Source organism: Falco peregrinus, chromosome Z, assembly GCF_023634155.1.
Source record: "Falco peregrinus isolate bFalPer1 chromosome Z, bFalPer1.pri, whole genome shotgun sequence".
Taxonomy (NCBI): Eukaryota; Metazoa; Chordata; class Aves; order Falconiformes; family Falconidae; genus Falco; species Falco peregrinus.
This window is the reverse complement of record NC_073739.1, coordinates 71,635,847-71,653,302: the sequence shown is the minus strand read 5'-3', so window position 1 is coordinate 71,653,302 and position 17,456 is coordinate 71,635,847. Positions and strand designations below refer to the sequence as shown.

The 17,456-nt window shown below is 36.1% G+C and overlaps 1 protein-coding gene across 8 annotated transcripts in view; it reads left to right on the top strand.

The window, feature by feature from the left end:
• Nucleotides 1-17,456, top strand: part of NIPBL (NIPBL cohesin loading factor) — a 152,472-nt gene that overhangs the window by 47,889 nt on the left and 87,127 nt on the right. For all 8 annotated transcript variants that reach the window (XM_055790416.1, XM_055790412.1, XM_055790415.1 and 5 more), the window contains 6 exons: nt 1,369-1,512; nt 4,275-4,440; nt 5,607-5,737; nt 12,508-12,607; nt 14,201-14,352; nt 15,381-15,541. In XM_055790416.1, coding sequence (XP_055646391.1) covers nt 1,449-1,512; nt 4,275-4,440; nt 5,607-5,737; nt 12,508-12,607; nt 14,201-14,352; nt 15,381-15,541 — 774 coding nt within the window. In that variant the 5' untranslated portion in view covers nt 1,369-1,448. The remainder of the gene's footprint in view (nt 1-1,368; nt 1,513-4,274; nt 4,441-5,606; nt 5,738-12,507; nt 12,608-14,200; nt 14,353-15,380; nt 15,542-17,456) is intronic.

Genomic DNA, 17,456 nt, shown 5'->3' with positions numbered 1-17,456 from the left:
AGAATGAGACTGTGGCAGGTGCAGCAAAGGAAGTCAACTCATTGTCAGTTCTGTTTAACCTCAGTGTTGGTATTTTTTTCAAAGAATTCCGTTGTGTGTAGACAAGGAAACTTTGAAAAGTTAACTTCAGTGGCTCATAGAAGCATTGAACAGGAACGACAACATTCAGTTTCCTTGTCTTGCTTGGAATCTATGCTTATTTGTTAGCAGTGGTGTCTTACATATTGCCATTGCTGTGGCACAAGAAAGAATGGGATGAAAATGACTAAGGAAGTGACAGTGATGTTTTGGGTTGTATGTATTATATGTGTAATTTTCAAAAATATTGGCCTGTAAAGTAAGCGTAAGCAAATCATTATTTCAGTATCTTCAGTAGGTAACATAAATGTTTACCAAAGAAGTCTTTTTACTATTTCCTAAACTGTTAACATAAGTGCCTGTCTGTAATAAGTAGCTGCATATATACAAAATTCCTTTAATTTATTTTGTTTGTCTTCAGAAAACACCATGTTCTATTTTTGTCGTTTCATTAGTATAACAGTGGATTCTAATGTGTGATCTTTGTAAATTTTTGTTGGTTTAGAACTGAAGTTGATTTTTTTTTTTTCTTTTTAGCAGTGTGGACTTTCTTACAGTTGGTATCTGTGTAGTTAGTGAAAACTGAGTGAAGAAATTACTTTTTCAGTAGTTGAATATAAACTGTGGTGTTTTACAGGAAGTGAATGAGCTAGGTCAGTGGTGGCTAGGGTTTTTATTCTTCTTCTGTGGAGGGAGTGACATGGTTTCTGGTAGTAGTTTGACCAGACCGTGTTTAATATTAAAGAGATATTTTTCGGATCTATTTTGAAATAGCTACTACTTATAAAATATACTAAGATTTTTTATTTGTCACTTTGCTTACTCCTGGACTTTTGCATCTGTAAATTACTCATTTTGGTTTTGCTAGCTGCTGTTTGTATGAAAAGTACCACCTCCTGCAAAACTGAGGAGAAAATACAGTAGCTAATTACTTAAACTGGTTATACTTTAAGTCCTACCCACTGCAGTATGAACTAACAGAAGTTTTGTTACCAGTTTTTGTTGTTACTGTGTAAACTGAGGAAATTTTCTTTTGATTGCCTTATCTTGCATCTTCTTTTGGTGAAGGGCTTTGTGTTTGAGATCAGAAGCTTGTGTTTTGATTGCATAATGCCATTTGATATTTAAAACCTACATGTTCTATCCACTCTTGACAAAATTTACTTAGTATGCAGCTAAGGGTATGGTCTCTGTTCCATTTATGTTGCTGAACTTAAAATTCTAAAAAAGTAAACAGAATTTTCATTTTGTTTTTTTTTTTTTTTTGTTTTGTTTTGTTTTTTTTTTTAGTGCTTGGGAAATGGGAAGTAATGATAGCTGGCACCTGATCTGAAATATCTGTGTAGGCACTACTATCCCAGAACTTCAGGATGAATGGGGATATGCCTCATGTTCCCATCACTACTCTTGCAGGGATTGCTAGTCTTACAGACCGTAAGTACTCTTCTTTTTCCTTGTCTTTGGTATGCTGTTTTCTACACATTGATGATTACCTGCATTTTAAAAATACTAGAAATAGTTTTATGTTGGAGGTTCTTAGAGATAAATCTGTTTAAAATCAGATTTGGCATTAAAAGTGTTAATTTTGTCATTGAATTTTGAAAGTCTTCAAATAACACATGATAATTTAAACATGAAATGAAATGTAGGTTAAAAAAGCCTTAATGAAACATGAACCAAAACGTAGGAACTCATTGTTTTAGAATATAATTCAGTAGTATATCTGGCTACCCCACAAACAAAGAAAAACATAAACGATAAAATACTTCTCTAAAACATACATGTCATCATCCTCACTGAAAAAAGAGGGGGAGAGAGAGGATTAGACTAATGCTCACCTAACTGAAGAGAGTTGTGGAATATGCTGAATATACTGGAAACCTAGTTCCTTAATTTTGTACAAGGTACAAATAAGTTGCTCTATTTAATAAATGCAAGGAATGGCTGCTAGAATGGGAACAAGCAGCTGAGCCTATGAGTGTTTTCTTGGCTGTTCAGCCTACAACAGGGGCAGACGAGGTGTGTGTACAGTCTTTAAATATGACAGGAAGACAAAGTGTGAGGAGAGGAAAAGAACTATTTTAATTAAAAGCTGATACTGGCACATAACCAAATGGTTAAATATAATGTGACCAAAAATAAAATTCTAGTGAACACTAAGAGATTTAGTATTACTATAATGAGATCCTAGAACAACCATTGCAATGAGAGCAGTTGGATAAAGATGCATCTTGTTTATGAAGTGTAAGAAAGAGTTTATAGCTCTGTTGTTAGTCTGAGGATAATTGGACTCAGTGACCCAGGTGCTTCTTCCTAGCTCTTGTTTTTATTATTACACTGTTGAAATTTGGAGGCTTTCCAAGAGACACTGAAATTATATAGCCAGCAATTGAATTTAATTGCTTACAGTAAAGAAAGCAGATGTACTGGAGGAAAAAAATCCACCTCTTCATGTCATTCTGATCTTCTGAAATACCAAATTGGAAGAAGCTACTTATGCATTTAGATGTGTATATGCATATCGTTATATATGTCTAATAATGGACCATCAGGATGAAAGTAACAAGTTTCTGGACTATGGGCATGTTTTCCTCATTAAGTATTTGCAGGTAAGGTTCTGAAGAAAGCAAAAAACCTAAACTGTTAGAAGTCACTGGCTAGACTTCTGGTGCAAGTTACTTGAAATGCTGAACTGCCTTTGATGGGATTAGCCTTTGTGTTAGGTGCATTTGCTTCTTTTTCTGTCATGTTTGTGTAGTTTGTGGAAACTCAGGGGCAGCTGAAAGAGAAAGGCTTGAGCTGCTTTAGCTTATTTTTCTGTGGGTGAAAGAAAGGAACTGGAATGGACAAGACCTGTCGTGGTAAAAACATGAGGACACAATGCCTGGAGGCAGTAGAATAGGCTAGTTAACTAGCTGGATTTATACTTTTAATAAACATATTTTGCTGATCATGCTAATTTTTCAGGTTTCTGGTGCATTCAGCGTAATCAGATGCAAATAATGAAAGCTAGCTGTTTTAATTATTCCACAGTTACATTTCAATTGCTATTAATTTCTAAATACAGTAATGATATACACTATATAGAGGGAAAATACTGGCACACACACACCCCCTTTTTTTTAAGTAAATAATTTTAAAATAAAAAAAGGGTGCATGTCACTTACATTGTTTTTTTCCTGAAGTTATTTCTAATGGTTCAGCTAAAACCTTTATCTCAGAGCTGTAATCGGCCTGCAAACTTGAAGTTTAGACTCGCCATGTTTTCATGGACCCAGGAAAGTGAATTTTCGATGTAGCTAGCTTTTTGGCCTTTTCTGGCCTACTTTCCTCTTGTCTGTGTAGCTCTGCCAATCATCTGGTCAAAGCTTCTTACATGGTACAGTTCTGTGTTATGTCTGTAGACCTAAGAATGTCCTCTGAAACTACAGAGTGCTCATTTATAATCTGATTGAAATGCTGCGATGAGTGTGTTTCTTACATCTTTTTACTAAGATTTGTGAAAAGCTCTATTGACTGAATTGACATTTTAGTGATCATACCAACCAATGATACTAGCCTTTTATTGAGAAGATGACTTACGTAGAAATAAACACAACAAAATAAGAATAAACTGAGAATTTAATTTATGGCTTAAATTGGTTGTTTGGTTTTTTGGTGGGCTTCTTTTTGGGTGGCTTTCTTTTCATCTACCCTGGCCATACAAAGTGAGAACACTAATTAAATACGAAGAGCAGAGTAGAAAACTTGAAGTGTATGCTCAATGCACTTACAGTACTGCAGGCAACTACAAGGCAACTAAAAACACTTACAGTACTGCAGGTAACTAAAAAAAAGTAAATTTCCTTTCTTTATCAACACTTTTGGCTCCATGAGAAAGCTGCCATAACATAATAAATAATTTAATATTCTGGAATAATTAAAATACGTTTTCATTCTTAATACTTGCCTTAGCACTGTTAAACTTGTAAAATAATAGTATAACTTGTGGACTTGACTGCTTTATTTTAAAGCAGAATCCAGCTTGTGTGTGTGTGTGACCATTCATGATTAAAAAAAAATCCAGAAATCCTCCCTATATTTTAAATGTAGTAATCAAGTTTTCTTAATCACATGAGGGAGTAAGAAGTTGTAACTACTTGTATGCTTGTGTTTTGTGAGAAGATTGTGAACTTCTTTCTGTGTTCTGATAACAGTTTTGAACCAGCTGCCTCTTCCATCACCTCTACCTGCTACAACAACAAAAAGCCTGCTTTTCAATGGACGGATAGCTGAAGAGGTGAACTGCCTTCTGGCTTGCAGGGATGAAAATCTGGTTTCACAGCTCGTCCACAGTCTCAATCAGGTGTCAACAGATCACATGTATGTATTTTGAACTTCAGCTATATCAGATCAGCATCCTTATCCCTTGAAATCAAAATTAACTGGATTGAGAAGGATGTTTGTGAGAATCTGGAAATTAGAACATGAAGGCTTTTTATTAAGCTTGCTTAGTAGATGACTGATAAGCAGGAGTGAAATGTCTTAGGCAGGTTGTTAATAATTGTCTGGCAACACTTACGCATAACTGGGGGGTGGTGTTTTATGGATCTGCTTATTCTGTTTTTGCTAGTTGGCAGTGCATATTTCATGTTTCAACTGTGCAAAACTCATTTGTGTCCACTTTGGTTAGTAATGTGCATAGACAAATTATATACACAGTATTACAGAAAAAATTTTTTTTTGAGACACCCTGGTAAGACCCATGTCATTTCTGATTAAGTATTGAACTTAAATACTTTAAGAACTGAACCAGCAAGTATGCTAATGTATTCTCTTTTTCTTAATTCTTTTCTTCTTCTTCTTTTTTTTTTTAAATTTTTCCCTCGTGTCCTTTGAATTGTCTTACGTTGACAACCCTGTCTCTTTCCTACATTGTCCGAATCAATAGTTTTGATCAAATGGAAGGTAGCTTTTAGAAGTCCTCAATGCAAAAAATAAGTGAAAACGTGGATGCATACACAATATTTGTTAAATTTTCTTTGTGGTTCACAAGGAAACCTGTGTTGTCAAAGATGCCAGTTTCTCTTTATGAAATAAAAGATGCCCAAAACATTGGGCTGCAACCTCAATGTTATACATTCATGCATGTTATTTTCACTCCTACAGTAATACTTCCTTGTTGTTATGCCAGAATGTTCTTTTGTGGAGAAGATCATAATACAAAAGTTGGCATAAGAAACTTATTATGATAGTCTGAAACTGACAGCCATGTATATATATAAGAGCTTACTAAGAGAAAATAATTTTGAAGACTGGTAAGAATACTTCTATTGCCATTCTTTAGAGAAGAGAGGGGGAAAAAAATACAGAGGCAGGGAACAGTGCTTTGCAGACTTGGTTTTTTCTGTATTTTAACAGCAAATTGTCTTCTTTCATTTTGATTTTGTTTTTTTGATTTTGGTTTTATTTTTTTTTTTACTTGATCATAGTTTCTTATAATTTGAAAATGCATTTGCCTCTTTATTTGCTTACTTCCACAATTCCAGAGAGTTGAAAGATAACCTTGGCAGTGATGATCCAGAGGGAGATATACCAGTCTTGCTGCAGGCTATCCTGGCAAGGAATCCTAATGTTTTCAGGGAGAAAAGCATGCAAAACAGATACGGGGTACAAAGCGGTAAGGATTTTTGATCATTCATTGATTGCATTTTATGTTGTTGTTTAAGTTTAAGGGACGGATACTAACTACAAATATATATGGAGCACAACTTTGATATTTATACCTTTACCTTATATTTGATAGTGATACAAAGCTGTGTATCTTGACATCTTCAGAGAGTGATTGTATTAGAATAAGCATGAAAATAAACTCTACCAGGTATTTTTGTAAATAATGTTTCATTTCACTACGAGGTTTAATCTCTAGGATGAGTGATTTGACTTAATTTAAAAATAATTTTATTTGAATTTTTTTATGGCTAGGTTTATATATTTGTCTTAAGAAATAATTGAAGTTGGAAAAACTTGCCTTGATTTTACTGAAGATCTGTATGATTATAGGGTGTTACTGCAGTGGTAGTTCGTAATAGTTCCCGGGTAAGTAACAAGGCTGAATGAACCATACTTAACAGCTCCTCCCTGTTATTCCTTGTCTCAGCTATTTGTGATGCCCTACAGATTTTACTGTTTTGGTAGTTAATTCTCTTCTGAGTTATAGTGACATATTCTGCAGGATAGCGAAGATGAAGGAGAGAGACCAAGCAAAGGATTAATTGAACAGATTTGAGTTTTTTTAGGTCTGGAGACTTTAACCTGATGTATGTTCTTTAAACACTAAGCTATGAAACAAGCAGGAGAATTTCCAGAGTTTCCACAGTGTGAGGATAAAGCTTTGCTAGCACTGTAGAGATATAGATAGAAGTGTTAATGGACTCCATAGGGGATAGGAAGTGTATGGTGGTTTTGGAGGGTAAAAATAATAAAATTATTAGGTTCATTCACCTAGGCTAGTGGGTAAAAAGGCATACAGTGTTTGAAAAGAACTTGCTAAGGACAAAACATGTAATGTTCCTTGAAAGAAGACAGAAGTTTCCTGGAATGAAAATGTGAAAGGCAGTGCTACATATTTGTAAATTCATTGATACTTACATCCTGAAATTTAAGTTCTGAAAACAACCTTCAGATCCAGTGTTTAGTGGTAGCTGCGGCACATTGTGATTTTTCCAGCTATGGGAAGAGTTATGGCTGTCCTGCTGGTTTGCAGAGTGGTCCCACAAAGAACATATGCATGAATTATGAGTTTTCCACCATTTTGTAGAGTAAAATAATTTTTTGCCAATGCAAAAGAAAGGCATTGTTTTTGAAATTATCTGTTCCAGCAGAGGCTTTTGAAAGAAAGAAGACAAAGCTAGTTAAATTCTTCATAATTTTGACTAATTCTGTCCTTCACAGAGACAAAACACTTTTGCAGCTTGATTCAGTAGGTTAAGAGTAATCTTCAATGAAATAAAAGCACCTCAGTCTTTAAATGTGCTTTGGCTTGTGCTTGAAGGAAGGTATTAGTACAGAATAAAAAATAATTCAACGTGAAACTTAAAATAATAGTTGATGTTATTTTAGTAAAGTTAACAAAGTGGTTTTAGAAAACCGAAAGAGGTAAGACTTTAAACCCCCCTTGAATATTTAATTTTATTTTACATAATTCTGAATACTTGTATGAGTACAAGTATTACAGTGTAAGTGTGAAATCTGAAAACTGGAAAGAAAGGGGGAAGAGGGGAAAAGCATAGCTGTACATGAAATATTTTCAGAGGAAAAAGGCCCTGGAATGAATGTTTTGAAAAGCTAGATGAAGTATGACTTTATTTTCAATGGAAAAAGGCCACTCTCCTATCTGGATATAGGTGGATCTTTAAGCTAGATGTTGGCAAATTTTGGTAACCTTATTAGATGTTACTATGTCCCATTCAGATCTCCAAGGCCAGAGGAGGCTGTACTGATGTGTTGGGGCAGCAAAAGCTGGGGTTTCTTCTGCTTGCTGAACAGATACTGTAGTCTCTGCAGAGTCATGGTTTGTAAAACAATTGGGGGTTTGGTAGAGACGTAAGACATTTTGCCAGTTGGAAGAATGAAATTTAGGCTCTTTTCTAGTATTTCAAATTAATCTCTTCTGCTTTCCTTACTGTCTTCCTTCTGGATATTGTCTTTCCACCTTCAGTTGAGTCTAGCATGCAGTGAAGTCAGCAGTGGGTACTGTGTTTATAATAGAAAGAGCAAAGGCAGCAGGAGGACCCCCTGTCTGTTTACTCAGCCTGAGTTGGGTCTGTGTACCATGATCCCCTGACTGCCAGTTCCAGCATTAGTTATGTGTAAAGTGAACTCAAATTAATTTCTCTTAGACTTTATTTCTGATGAAGAACAGGAACTTCACCTGGCTAAAGAAGTACCTTAAACACAGAATAAATTTCTGGGTTCAGTACAGTTTGTCAGGAAATAAACACATCTTCAGAAAGTGAAATACTGTTTTGAAATCTTGTGAATATAAGGTGAAGCACGAGCAGAATTCTGCACTGATGTTTTTTCCCAAGTTCATATTGATCTGTAGGTCAACAGCAAGTTTAGAGCAAGAATTGTTTTTAGTTATGATGGTGCAAGAAGAATGTATTATGTGGACACTTTTCACTTTGTGTCCTGAACAGGCACCTCCACCCCCAGCATATTCCGTTTCAGGTAACATAGCAGCAGTGTTCAAACTCCTATATCCTATCTTTTAATAACAATTCCACTGTTGAAACAGTCTTCATACAAATTAGTTGTTTGTTTGTTTTAGTTAGCATTTTAGTTAATTTTTGGACTGTTTTCTATTACCAGATTGTCTGAACAGACGGAGTCACATCACTGTGCAGAATAAGGCCTAACTTTGTACAAGGGCAAAATGTTTATTTTAGACCTTTTTCATCAGGTAACATAGGAAGTTCTGGGTGCCATCTTGGAAGTACATCTGTCTTGCATGTTACAGTGTATGAGTGGATTTCTTCATAATTATTAAATTCAAATTAACATGTTACTTAGTTTAGTTTTTATAATTTTTTCTCTTTTCCCTGTCAACACTTTGGCTTTGTCTTTCAGGAGATATGTGTTGGAAGAACAGCTAAAATAGTCTATTGCGATAGGTTAGTATTCATAGCATTGCTTAGGGGTCAGAAAGGACGCACTTCAAGCTACTTACCAGAACTTCTGAATTTTGGGGGATTGAAATCTTATGCATCTTTCCATACACATCAGTTACCTGGATAATTTTTTTCATTTATACAAGAATTCAAGTGCACATGTGCCTGTAGAAGGGAAAACTTTGGCAGGCATACACTTTCAACAAGATTGTGTATTTAACAGAAAAATCATCTACTGTTGAGCAGTCTTAGCTAAAGCACACATGATGCTGTAATACATTTGAATTGTAAAGAGAGTTGTTCTGTGACCTTGAGCTGCGTTTTTATGCGGTGCATTCTTTGGCATTCAGTAGGAGTGCTAAAATGGATTTATGTGTATCACTTTTTTTCATACAAAAAAGTTATACTGAAGAAATAGGAGTATGTGTTAAAGAAACTCATTCTTGTAATTTTACTAGGATGATGTTTTCTTAAACCTCAGTGTTACCCACTGTCACGGTTTAACCCCGGCTGGCAACCAAGCACCACGCAGCCGCTCACTCACTCCCCCTCACCCAGAGGGATGGGGAGGAGAATAGGAAAGGAGTGTAAAACTCAAGGGTTGAGACGAAAACAATTTAATGGGTAAAGCAAAAGCTGCACACAAAAGCAAAGCAAAACAAGGAATTAATTCGCTACTTCCCATGGGCAGGCAGGTGTTCAGCCGCCTCCAGGAAAGCAGGGCTCCATCACATGTAACGGACTCGGGAAGACAAACGCCATAACGCCAAATGTCCCCCTCTTCCTTCTTCTTCCCCCAGTTTATATACTCAGCATGACATCCTATGGCATGGAATATCCCTTTGGCTAGTTTGGGTCACGGCTGTGTCCCCTCCCAATTTCTTCTTGTCCTTCCAGCCTTCTTGCTGGCAGGGCCCAAGAAACTGAAAAGTCCTTGACTGAGTGTAAACATCACCCAGCAACAACCGAAAACATCAATGTCCTGTCAACATTGTTCTCACATCAGAACCAAAACACAGCACTGTACTAGCTACTAAGAAGAAAACTAGCTTTATCCCAGCTGAATCCAGGACATTATCCACCCCTTATTCCATACAATTTACGTCATGCCACACTGTCCAATACAACTTCATTAACCACCATCACCCTTCCCATCCTTTGATATAATACACAGATATCATTTCCCTAGTCTATGGACCACCCCTGTTAAAACGTCTGTAACATGTCAACAAAATGTCCATTGAGTTCATTTAGTCCATGAACATGATCTCTTACGGTGGTCACTCAGGAGAAGAGAGGTTGTGTGTTGAATGAGGTTATCGGCACCAAAGCCAGCTCGGGTCAGGTCACTGCTGCACTTGCACTGCTTCTTGTAAGGCTTGTCCTCCAGTGGTCTGGGTGGTTGCTGCCATAGTCATTCCTGTACATGAAATTCAGATCACAGGTTACAACAATTTAAAGGTATAGCCATTACACCAATATTCAAAATTAAGGTTTCATTTAAAATAAATTCAAAATATTTGAGGTACAGAAATGCAAAGTAGAGCCATAAATCTGCTGCTTAGTGGTATGATAACATTAAAAAAGTGTACAAGGAGATATTTTAGTGCTAAAGGCCACAGACTAATTTCAGCTCCTTTTTAGATTAAATCTTTGGAGCTTATTTTCACTTCTTTCTTATTACATCATTATCAGGTATACTTATCTGTCTCTAAACTTTGGATACACTTTGTTGTAATTTCTTAGGTTTTGTTTTGCTTTTGTTGGTGTATTTTTCTTTTTTTCTTTGAAGTCACCTAGATTGTCTCCCATTTCTGCCCCTCCTTCAACAGAGATACAGAAGTAACAGTAGTCCATCACAGAATAAGTTTTAGGATTTTTTCAAATGGCATTAAAAATGGATTAATTTATATATTTTATGTTGTTCTTTTAAACCACAAACTCCCACATCTTGGTTCAAAATGTGTTAAAAATTTAGGGAGGAGAAAATAAATAGATACATTCTTAAAATGTTTTAAAAGTGCAGTCTGTCCTTGAAGCATAAAGTGAAACCTCATCTGTATGGTTCACGCTCATAAGGGCACGTTTCGTCACCTTTCGTTACATGCATGTTAAGGGTTAGTAGTTTGGCTAAAATACGGTACCTGCTGTGTTGAGAGTGGCAGTGACAGTGAGAGGTGAGGGGGTAGTGGGCAGGCTGGCTGCTGCCTCCAGCACAAAACCCCTGGAGTTTCCTCCTCGCTTGGCTTTGTGCAAGGCAGTCAGTGTCCATTTAAACAAATTTTGCTGGAGTTGGAGTCCCTTTCTGTTGGGAAAATTCAGTGTCCTCTGTATTGAAGTGTAGAGGTCTCAGATTATTATTATTTTTTTTCAGCACAACATGTGACTTTCACTCCTGCTCTGGGCTAGTTTTCTTGTACTTGGAATGCAGCACTTCACACCTACCGTGAGGTAGTAACGGCTGCATTCCTGCGGGATTATCACATCTCTGCAGGGGAGAGGGGAAGAGAAAAGAGGGTGACAGGGAGGATTTCTGAAACTACTTCTGCTTGTGTGTATATTGCAGTAATTGAAATCAGTGATAGCAATTGAAGGATTGACAGCTCGCCAGCAGTCTGGACTGGGGACTTCTGTCAGCCTTCTGTCATAACCTTTGGCTTAAAATACTTTTACTGGTGAGGTACTTTTACCCACAATTGGATCACTTGCTGTGGGCTTGCCAAGTAGCGGTGTGCACATGAATTCTGACACTCTTAGCTGCGAGATGTTAAATTTTGTCATTAAAATAACTTAAAATTCATTGATTTTTTTTTTTAAATTTTTATTTCTGCATCACTTCAACTTCCAGTGTCATGCTGTTGTTACAGAATTCTTTATACCTGTGTCAAAGAGAGGAAGAAAAAAATGTCTTTAAACTCTCCCTAACAATGGTATGAATTAGAATAGACTAGAATATCCCATTTGAAAGGGACCTACAATGATCACCTCATCCAACTGCCTGACCACTTCAGGGCTGACCAGAAGTTCAAGCAAATTATTAAGGGCATTGTCCACATGCCTCAAACTAGTTGCAAAGACCTTTGTGTACTTGTGACTTGCCAGCGAGCATAACTCCTGAATGCCCAATGCGTGACTAGGGGGATCTGCAGGCTGTGGGGAGCCTACAGTTGGGATATTGGTTCTGCTTTGCAACGGAAGTATTTCAGCACCTTCTTTGATAACAGTCCTTGTAAGCATAGTGGAGGTGGAATAGAAAGCTTTTTTCCCTGGGTGGAAAGGAACCACTAAGGCATTATGGGACCAGTAAGAATATCTTGCAGCGCTCAGCCTGAGATGATTGCTTGCTGTACTTGCTCTAAAAATGGGAGGTATGTTTTCTATGTTCTTCTGATATGTGAAATTTCCAAATCTTTTACTTACCAGCACAGCGAGTACTGTACACACCAGCCTGGGGTGTAGAATGTATGTCCTGTTATAAAATGTTTCTATTTCCTAGTAGGTTTTTGCTTAGGAAGCTCTAAGGAGCAAAGGAAGGAACTGCTGTTAATATTTATAACTGAATTAACACTGCTTTAGGGAACACTTTTTAGGTCATGGTGTAAAATGGACATCTTACATGGAATAGATAATTTCTAATGTTTTTTGACAGTTGTGGGTAGATGATATTAATGTCTGTAAAGTTTATAATGTCTTTGTGTATAACAATTATGAAATGAGAGACTTCATTGATTAAAAGGGAAATGTGTGTAAAGTAATGCTGCTATCTTCTTTTCAATAGGGATGATGATGTCACAGTTTAATATTTCTCAGAATTCCATGCGTGGTAGTCCTGCATCTTCCAATTATCAACAAACCACTATCTCACATAGCCCTTCCAGGTAATGCTGTCCTTTAAGTGGGTGGGAGGGGCAGTGAACTGCAAATGCTTCCTACAGTGACAGTCAGTTCTTGTTGGAAGTATGTGAGTGGAAGGTGATTAGTGCCAAGACAAATTTCACATTTGTCTGACAGCAGGGTGAGTTTCTTCAGCTGGCCAGGAAACATCTGTCTGTCAGTGAATTAATCGTTATATTCCAAGGATTGCTCACAATTCTCCACTCTCTCTCCTTCCCATAATTCTGGCAAACTATGTTTCCTGAATAAGAAGTCCTCCTGCTTCCTGCCACCCCTTCAACTGTTTCTGCCTGTGGCAGAGGATGAGACTGGTGGCGGGAGAGTAGGAGAGAACAGGCTGATGTGTCCCAGCAAGTATGTAACAATGTGGCAGGAAAGTGGGAAAGAAGACTTGTACAAGGATGGGGTACTGCTGTAACAGTTACACAAAAGGCCACTCAGAGGAACATAGGCCCAGTAGGCTGACCAGTCTTCCAGCAGTATCATCAACTTTCTGGTTCTTTATTTTAAACTTTTGAGCATTAGCAAGTAGCATGCACCTATAATCCAGGCCTTTATTAATATAATAAAGTACTCTGGACTCAAGGAAGGAGTTCTGCATGTAGTTTCAGCCCAGTTACAGGGCTTTAAGAGATTTCATCTTCAGTTATTAGGTCTCAGTATCATTGTTTTGGCAAATGAAATACTCTGTATCTGCACAAAAAACAGTCCACCTTTTTACTTTTATGTCTAAAAGGGGTATTGAAGAACATTTTTTGAGTTGTGAATATTAAAGTGAATATTACAAAGTCTTCTTGAAATCCTTGCAAAATCCTTGTGTTAAATACTTTGCTATTTCTTTCTGTGGAAGCTTACCTTCATAGAGTTGCTATCTAGAACTGAGGGTTGCAAAAGCATACAGTTTTCTTTCTGAAGTATTTATCTGGGTTTATTTTGAAAAGCTCATATAAGAATGTAAGTTATAATGTGCATGTATTATTGTCACAAGCATATGCTATTTTTATGGCTTCCTATCTGTAGGATCAATCAATAAAAGTCAGTGAAATTGTAAGTTGTATTCAGTGGACTTTGGGTCAAGTCCTACCTAATTGCCTGTAACGTTCCTGTGTCTTGGCAGCATAGTTCTGTTAGATGAAGTTCTTTGAAATCTTACTGGAAAAATCATGTTCAGAGTAGATGGCTTCTTGTTAATCCTAGTGACCTAGTTGTTAATTAAAACTTAGCTGTCACTTTCACTCAGACTTCTAAGGATTAACTTTTAGAAATTGCAGGTCTAATTTTAGTCCATATTTGTGTCATTGCATCCTTTCCGTAGGTGGAGGTCTTTTGAATGTTTTTATTCTGTTCTTTACTTTTACTAATGCAGTACCTAAGCTGTGACTCTCAAGTAATAATTGAAGTCGGGAAGGTATTGATAACTTAAAATCCTACTTTGAGGGAGATTCGTGATTGTGTTGGAATTTTGTGTCTTAAAGAAGTTGTAGTGTTCTGAATGTATAATATTCCAAAAGAAATCATAAATGTATCTGAATTTGCTTTTCTAAATTTTAAAAACTTCTTTTGAATTTTATTTTTAGCCGGTTTGTGCCGCCACAGACAAGCTCTGGGAACAGATTTTTGGCACAACAGAACAGTCCAGTGCCTAGTCCATATGCTCCTCAAAGCCCTGCAGGATACATGCCATATTCACATCCTCCAAGTTATACACCACATCCTCAGATGCAGCAAGGTAGGTCTTTGTTTGTTTTATTCTCCTATCTCATATCAGCTTTACCTTCGTGTGCATGTTTCATGGCTTTCTAATTTCTCGGAAGGAGTCACATGCTTAATGCAAATCTTTGAGTTGGCAGATATGCTTAAGCTTTGCTTTCTTGACTGTACAGAGTTGTATTATGTACTTTAAAAAATATAAGGGAAGAAGAAAAGAAAACACATGTTTGTGTTGTATTGCTCCCCTATGTACACCCATTTTGCATAGCTGTCATATATACTTGACAACAGAGAAAAACTAAAACAAACCAAAGACTTACTTGTTAGCTATGGCCAAAATGTATCTGTACTAGCAAAAAACCTTGTTTTTGCCAATATAATTTGAGTTTTGCTGTCAGCTTATTTAGCCTTACCAAACCTTTGTAATGTGGACTACATTAATTCTAAGTTAGCTAGAATTATGCTAAAGTTATGCAGTATCTAGCAAAGTTGGCCTTCAGAATGAACAGATTTCTTTGTTCTTCCTTTTTCTAAAACCAATCTTGAACAACATGAACACTGTTAAAAGTATCTAGATTTTTTTTTTCTGGGTAAGTAGAATTCTCATTGGATTCTTTTAAATCATTAGTTCTTAAAGTTTAACATTGTGATATACGCAGCTGTTCTGTATGTAATGTTCTGTGTCTCGTGAATACCTTGGAAGTTGCTGAATGTAGTGAATACAAATTATATAGAGGAAAACAAAGTTTTCTGTAACCAGTACAAATATGATATTGACAAATTAGGATAGATGTGGAGAGAAACTTGGCTGACCTGTACATGGAATTTAGTTTTTAAATCCTCTTGAAAATTAAAATCTGAAATACCTGATTTTATTCAAGGTATTTGTGGCAAAACAATTCAATCAAAAAGTTGGATTCTTTTCCAGATTCTAGACCTCTTGCAACCAGCTCATATCCACTGTTATGGTGTTTTCTCTGGAACTTCTTAAGAGTTAACGAACATGTGAATGTATCAGTATAGTTATTTATATTTTTTGTGTTTCAGCTTCAGTATCCAGTCCCATTGTCACAGCTGGGATGCGGAATCTCCATGAAAATAAAGTTTCAAGTCAGTTGTCTGGAAATTCAGCTAATCATCATGCTGATAATTCTAGACATGGCTCAAATGAAGACTACCTACAGATGGTGCACAGACTAAGTAGTGATGTATGTTATCTAAATCAGTTTATTATGATAAAGCAAATATTTAGTATAATAAAGCAAGTATGTGTTTAGCTGCCTTAGAAGTCAGATCTTTTACTATGTTGTTGGTGTATAAAACCAATGAAAATATACTTCAATTTCAGATGTGTACACTCAACCATACAAGTTTAATATGTGCGTATTAATTTTTCCTAGATCTCTTTTTCCTTTGGAACAGTTTGAAATGTTCATTCTGATGAAATTAGAAAAAGTAAAAAATCTTCACATAATCTCATATTTGAGTTTATTTTAAAGAAATGGTAGAGTGTCTCTGCAATTACTGTAGCAGTATGGTGATGCAAACAATACTAGATTCTAAGTAGTTGTATTGACCACTTGCCTGAGAAAGAAAAATTAACTATTAGACTTGACATATTTGAATAGCCTGGTGGGTAACACAGCAGTGTTGTCAAAGGCAAGAATTCCTATGGACTTTTTCTCTTATTGGTCTGTTATGTACTTTTATGTCATGGTTTCTTAAGTTTTCCCTTAGTAACACTATTTCATGTGTGTAAAATTCCTTCTGAAAGATTCCTTGAATCTAAAGGAAGAAACCCCAACTTTATCCCACATTTTTTTGAACCAGATTAGTTTTCTTCTTAATGAGCATGTCATCCTATGGATGAAGGTTGTTGGGATTCTTTACAAGTTTGACACACAGTATCTGAATAGCTCTTAAAGGGAGAGCTGTTCCAGGGCGTGAGAGAGAGTGAGTGCAAGAGTGTACACCTTACAACCTTACAACAACCATTGGTGACTGGTTTTATTAGTCTTTCTTTTTATAAATGCAAGAATTAATGCTGATTAAGAATGTTAACTAAGTAGTAGTATCTCAAACTACTGTTGTAGTGAAGGAATCTTGCCATAATACAGTCATCAGATGTTTCTCTCAGTCTCTGATTCAGCAATGCTAATTCTTCAAAATAGGAAGCTGTTCTTGGCATTAAACATATATATCCCCCAACTATGTTCAAGATAGGCCATCAGGATAATTTTGGTTTTGTTAAGACAGTATTTTTGGAAAACTTTATTATTAGGATAATCAATTTCATAATTTTAAACAGAAAGTATTTAAAAATATTCATATCTAAATTTGTCATCCAAGCAATGCAACCACATCCTAGTTCATCAAAACTTAGAAATGAAACTCTTTCAAAACAGACAATGAAAACATAAAGCATACCCTCATTGATTGGTTTAATTTGAGAAATAGTGAATGTAGAAAGTACTAAATGTTGTAAACTTGCACTTCTGTCCCTTTGTGCATATTGTTAACATAGCATGTGTTACATTTATTTTATTTGTAATTATACCTTTAAATGCTGATTTTTAGTAGCAGTAGCTATGATGCAGAAAACAGTTTGAAGAACTGGAACTAAAGTTTTGCATCTAGGTATGAATAATAAGCTTCATCATAATCATAATGTTGCAGCTTTTTCAAAAGCCGTGTGACCTTTGGCAAAGATAGTTAATAATGAGGATTATTAAATAATAAAACTCAAAAACTTTATTTTTTATTCTTTTTCTTAGTGTTAGGATTTTTATTGCTTTAAAAAATGTGAATAGTTACAGGATATTGTGATTTTGTGATATATGATTCTACAAAATCAGCAGGTACACCTTTAAAGGCTCACTACACATGCAGTCAGTGATGATTGGTAGGTTTGAGAGCTTTCCTGGAATGTAAGTTTGTGCTTACATATCACCGTTTGATGAAGCACTGAACTAGGAGACTATAAATGAGCGCTTCTGAAAGTTTGTCATCTATGGTAGGAATGGCATATGTACCTGTAGGTAGTCTGTTCAGTTAATTCAATAGAAGTTGCCTTTGCCTATTCCCTTGGTAGTCATAGGCAGAGGACCACTCCTGCCCTAATAA